Source organism: Salvelinus sp. IW2-2015, linkage group LG1 (assembly GCF_002910315.2).
Source record: "Salvelinus sp. IW2-2015 linkage group LG1, ASM291031v2, whole genome shotgun sequence".
Lineage (NCBI taxonomy): Eukaryota > Metazoa > Chordata > Actinopteri > Salmoniformes > Salmonidae > Salvelinus > Salvelinus sp. IW2-2015.
Genome location: NC_036838.1, coordinates 11,079,195 through 11,085,194, shown reverse-complemented (window position 1 = coordinate 11,085,194; position 6,000 = coordinate 11,079,195). Strand labels below are relative to the sequence as shown.

The 6,000-nt window shown below is 40.8% G+C and overlaps 1 protein-coding gene across 2 annotated transcripts in view; it reads left to right on the top strand.

The window, feature by feature from the left end:
• The first annotated feature begins 325 nt into the window (after positions 1 to 325).
• slc29a1b (solute carrier family 29 member 1b) overlaps positions 326 to 6,000 on the top strand; it is a 30,766-nt gene continuing 25,091 nt past the window's right edge. The window contains exon 1 of one of the 2 annotated variants that reach the window (XR_011479849.1): positions 326 to 761. Coding sequence is in view for 1 of the 2 variants with exons in the window: in XM_023983136.2 (XP_023838904.2) it covers positions 737 to 761 (25 nt within the window). In the remaining variant the exon portion in view is untranslated. The remainder of the gene's footprint in view (positions 762 to 6,000) is intronic. The other variant, XM_023983136.2, reaches the window with a different exon arrangement.

The following is a 6,000-nucleotide window of genomic DNA, read 5'->3' as shown; positions in this document are numbered from 1 at the left end:
TTCAAATAAATAATCATAAATATTATGGATTTTAAACATTTATGTACATATAAGTGTCTTATATCAGCTGAAAGCTTAAATTATTGTTAATCTAACTGCACTGTCCGATTTACAGTAGCTATTACAGCGAAAACATGCCATGCGATTGTTTGAGGACGGCGCCCCACATCAAATATTTACCGGCACAGGTGTCATACATTCACAAATAACGATTAAATATTCACTTACTATTTGAAAATCTTTCTCTGATGTATCTCTGATGTATCATCCAAAGGGTCCCAGCTGTAACATGTAGTGTCGTTTTGTTAGATAAAATCCTTCTTTATATCCCAAAAGGTCTGTTTATACTTGGCGCCATCGATTTGAGAAATCCACTTGTTCAACTTGCAGAGAAAGGAATCCGAAAATCTACCCCTAAACTTTGTTTCAACAAGTCAAAATACGTTTCTATTTACTCCTCAGATACCTTAAAATGTAATCAAACTATAATATTTATTTCGGAAAGAAGTATGTTCAATAGGAAACCGATTTTAGCAGGTGCATAATGTCTTCATGGCGCGCACAAACACGAATTTCCAAGACTGTGTCCCTCTACTAAAACTGATATTTCCTTTTCGTTTTTGTAGTTACAAGCCTGAAACCTTGAACGAAGACTGCTGACACCCTGTGGAAGCCATAGGAATTGCATCCAGGGAGTTAATTTTCAATATGAACTTTCTCTTGCAATTCGAAGAGGATGGTCTCTCAAAAAAATTATTCTGGTTGGTTTTTCTTTGAATTTTCTCCTACCATATCTATTGTGTTATATTCTCCTACATTATTTTAACATTTCTACAGACTTCAAAGTGTTTTCTTACCAATGGTACCAGTTATATGCATATCTTGGCTTCAGGGCCTGAGCTACAGGCAGTTTACTTTGGCCACGTTATTCAGACAGGAATTGGAGAAAAAAGGGGTCTAGCCCTAAGAAGAATATCAAGAATATATTAAGGAATCCAAGATGGAGTAGCAGTGGGATGTTTTGATTGTCTTGTCCCGTCCCTTGTATATATCGTTTCTTTCTTCGTATATATTTTTTATCACATTTTTCCATCTACGGACTGAACATACTCTCCTGCAACCCGCCTCACCCAATGCGGTATGAATCTGCAATTTTTTATACTTTAGAACCGTAACCCCCTTCAAGCTAGCCAGCTACTAGCTAGATGTCAGTTAGCCATCACCATTAACTGGGACATCTGCCAGCTTCAGCCCGGGCAACTCCTGCCAGCCTGCACAGCGCAATATCAACCAAGAGCATATCGGACTGCTTTTCTCCACCATATCTCCGGATTCCTACCACAAGCTCTGAACCTTTTCTCCAGATCATCACAGTTAGCTAGCTGCTATCCGAGTGGCTACTCCTGGCTAATATCTCTGTCCCAAAGCAAGCCCCAGTTAGCCTGGAGCTGGCCTCGAATCTAGGCCCATCTCCCGGCTAGCCGAATAGATCTATTAAGCATTTCCTGGGCTTCAATTACCTCGCCGATCCACCACGACTGGTCTGCTGACGTAACCGTTCGAGGGGGTTTCAACAGGCTCCCCCGTTGCGATGTCCCCCTGAGGCCCATCTGCTAGCCTGCTGCTTGCCCCGGCCTGCTAGCTGTCTGAATCTCCGTGCCTCCAGCTCGCCTAGCTACTCACTGGACCCTATGATTACTCGGTTACACATGCCTCTCCCTAATGTAAATATGGCTTGTCGCCCCCCCCCCCCCCCCCCCCACAGACATGCGGTGACCGCACCTGGCTTAAATGGTGCTTCTAGAGACAAAACCTCTCTCATCGTCACTCAATGCCTAGGCTTACCTCCACTGTACTCACGTCCTATCATACACTTGTCTGTACATTGTGCCTTGAATCTATCCTTCCGTGCCCAGAAACCTGCACCCTTTACTCTCTGTTCCGAACGCACGAGAAGACCAGTTATTTTAGCCTTTAGTCGTACTCTTATTCTACTCCTCCTCTGTCCTCTGGTGATGTAGAGGTTAACCCAGGCCCTGCAGCCCCCAGCATCACACCCATTCCGCAGGCGCTCTCATTTGTTGATTCCTTTGAGAATTCCTTTGTCTTCAGAAATGCAATGGAAAGCAGGTCGCTCTCACGTCAGTGCGCATGTTCAGCTCATGCCAGACACCTGACTCAAAAGCTCTCCTTCCCTCATTCTTCACAGTAGAAGCATCAAACAAGGTTCTAAAGACTGTTGACATCTAGTGGAAGCCTTAGGAAGTGCAATATGACCAATATCCCACTGCATATTGGATCGGCAAACCTACAAACCTCAGATTTCCCACTTCCTGGTTGGATTTTTTTTCAGGTTTTTGCCTGCCATTTGAGTTCTGTTATACTCACAGACATCATTCAAACAGTTTTAGAAACTTTAGAGTGTTTTCTATCCAGATCTACTAATAATATGCATATCTTAGCCTCTGAGCCTGAGTACCAGGCAGTTTACTCTGGGCACCTTTTCATCCAAGCTACTCAATACTGCCACCCAGCCATAAGAAGTTAAAACTCATTTTTCAACCACTCCACAAATTTCTTGTTAACAAACTATAGTTTTGCCAAGTCGGTTAGGACATCTAGTTTGTGCATGACACAAGTAATTTTTCCAAAAATTGTTTACAGACAGATTATTTAACCTATAATTCACTGTATCACAATTCCAGTGGTTCAGAAGTTTACATACACTAACTTGACTTTGCCTTTAAACAGCTTGGAAAATTCCAGAAAATGATGTCATTACTTTATAAGCTTTTGGTAGGCTAATTGACATAATTTGAGTCAATTGGAGGTGTACCTGTGGATGTATTTCTTCGGCATACCTTCAAACTCAGTTCCTCTTTGCTTGATATCATGGGAAAATCTAAAGAAATCAGCCAAGACCTCAGATAAATATTTGTAGACCTCCACAAGTCTGGTTCATCCTTGGGAGCAATTTCCAAATGCCTGAAGGTACCATGTTCATCTGTACAAACAATAGTACGCAAGTATAAACACCATGGGACCACGCAGCCATCATACCGCTCAGGAAGGAGACACGTTCTGTCTCCTAGAGATGACTTTGGTGTGAAAAGTGCAAATCAATCCCAGAACAACAGCAAAGGACCTTGTGAAGATGCTGGAGGAAACAGGTACAAACGTAGCTATATCCACAGTAAAACGAGTCCTATATCGACATAACCGGAATGGCCGCTCAGCAATGAAGAAGCCACTGCTCCAAAACCACCATAAAAAAAGCCAGACTACGGTTTGCAACTGCAAATGGGGACAAAGATCGTACTTTTTGAAGAAATGTCCTCTGGTCTGATGAAACAAAAATAGAACTGTTTGGCCATAATGACCATCATTATGTTTGGAGGAAAAAGGGGGATGCTTGCAAGCTGAAGAACACCATCCCAACCGTGAAGTACGGGGGTGGCAGCATCATGTTGTGGGGGTGCTTTGCTGCAGGAGGGACATGTGGACAAAATAGATGGCATCACGGGGATGGAAAATTATGTGGATATATTGAAGCAACATCTCAAGACAGTCAGGAAGTTATAGCTTGGTCGCAAACAGGTCTTCCAAATGGACAATGACCCCAAGCATACTTCCAAAGTTGTGGCAAAATGGCTTAAGACATGAAGATCAGTCAATACGGAAAATTTAAAGAACTTTGAAAGTTACTTCAAGTGCAGTCTCAAATCAAATGTTATTGGTCACATATACATGGTTAGCAGATGTTAATGCGACTGTAGCGAAATGCTTGTGCTTCTAGTTCTGACAGTGCAGTAATATCTAACAAGTAATCTAACAAATTCACGACGACTACCTTATACTCCCAATGTAAGGGGATGTAATAAGAATATGTATATATAAATATATGGATGCGCGATGGCCGTGCGGCATAGGCAAGATGCAATAGATGGTATAAAATGCAGTATATACATATGAGATGAGTAATGTAGGATATGTAAACATTATTAAAGTGGCATTATTTAAAGTGATACCTTTATTAAATCCATTTATTAAAGTGGCCAGTGATTTGAGTCTGTATGTTGGCAGCAGCCTCTCTATATTAGTGATGGCTGTTTAACAGTCTGATGGCCTTGAGATAGAAGCTGTTTTTCAGTCTACTGACCTCGCCTTCTGGATGATAGCGGGGTGAACGGGCAGTGGCTTGGGTGGATGTTGTCCTTGATGATCTTTTTGGCCTACCTGTGACATCGGGTGCTGTAGGTGTCGTGGAGGGCAGGTAGTTTGCCCCCGGTGATGTGTTGTGCAGACTGCACTACCCTCTGGAGAGCCTTGTGGTTGAGGGCGGTGCAGTTGCCGTACCAGGCGGTGATACAGCCTAACAGGATGGTCTCAAATGTGAGGGTTTTAGGTGAAAAGCCAAATTTCTTCAGCCTCCTGAGGCAAGTCAGTTAAGAAACCTTTACTTAATACCCATCCCGGATCCGGGATCCTCCTCATCAAAAAAGCTGACTAGCATAGCCTAGCCTAACGGGACAGGGATATCATATAATATAATTTTCATGAAATCACAAGTCCAATACAGCAAATGAAAGATAAACATCTTGTGAAACCAGCCATCATTTCCGATTTTTAAAATGTTTTACAGCGAAAACACAATATGTATTTCTATTAGCTAACCACAATAGCCAAACACACAACCGCATATTTTCACCATGTTTCCACCGCATAGGTAGCTTTCGCAAAACCGACAAAATAGAGATAAATTAGTCACTAACCAAGAAACAACTTCATCAGATGACAGTCTTATAACATGTTATACAATACATTTATGTTTTGTTCGAAAATGTGCATATTTGAGGTATAAATCATAGTTTTACATTGCAGCCATAATCACAAATAGCACCAAAGCAGCCAGAATAATTACAGAGAGCAACGTGAAATACATAAATACTCATCATAAAACATTTATGAAAAATACATGGTGTACAGCAAATGAAAGATAAGCATCTTGTGAATCCAGCCAATATTTCAAATTTTTTAAGTGTTTTACAGCGAAAACACAATATATATTTCTATTAGCTCACTACAGTAGCCAAACACACAACGCAATTTATTCCCCGCAAAAATAGCTTGCACAAAACCGACAAAATAGAGATAAAATTAATCACTAACCTTGAACAAATTCATCAGATGACAGTCTTATAACATCATGTTATACAATACAATTATGTTTTGTTCGAAAATGTGCATATTTAGAGCTACAAATCCTGATTATACATTGTGAATACGTAGCATTGATTCACCAGAATCTCCGGAGATATTTTGGAAACTCACCTAATCTGACCAAAGAACTCATCATAAACTTTACATAAAAATACTTGTTGTATGGCAAATGAAAGATACACTGGTTCTTAATGCAACCGCTGTGTTAGATTTTTAAAAATAACTTTACCATAACATACAGCTTGCGTTATTGTGAGACAGCGCTCACCAAAACGGCGGAGAATAGGAGTCAACATTTTACACAGAAATAAGAAATAACATCATAAATGTTTTCTTACTTTTGCTGAGCTTCCATCAGAATNAAATAAGAAATAACATCATAAATGTTTTCTTACTTTTGCTGAGCTTCCATCAGAATGTTGTACAAGGAGTCCTTGGTCCAGAATAAATCGTTGTTCGGTTTTAGAATGTCCATTTCTTCTGTCGAATTCGCGCCACAATGCTAGCCAAGGTTGCTAACATTCCCATCCTCTCTTGACGCAAAGAACGGAAAACTCCAAAAGTCCCAATAAACGTTGAATAAACTGATAAAACTCGGTTGAAAAAAACTACTTTATGATGTTATTATCATAATGTATCAAACAAAATCAGAGCCGGAGATATTCGCCGTGTATACCGAACGCTTTTCAGAACACAATGTCGAGCTCCGCCGCGCGCCTTCGAAGACAAAGAAAATTCCGGACCTGTCACTCCAAAAGCTCTTGTTCGGCCTCAGATCAA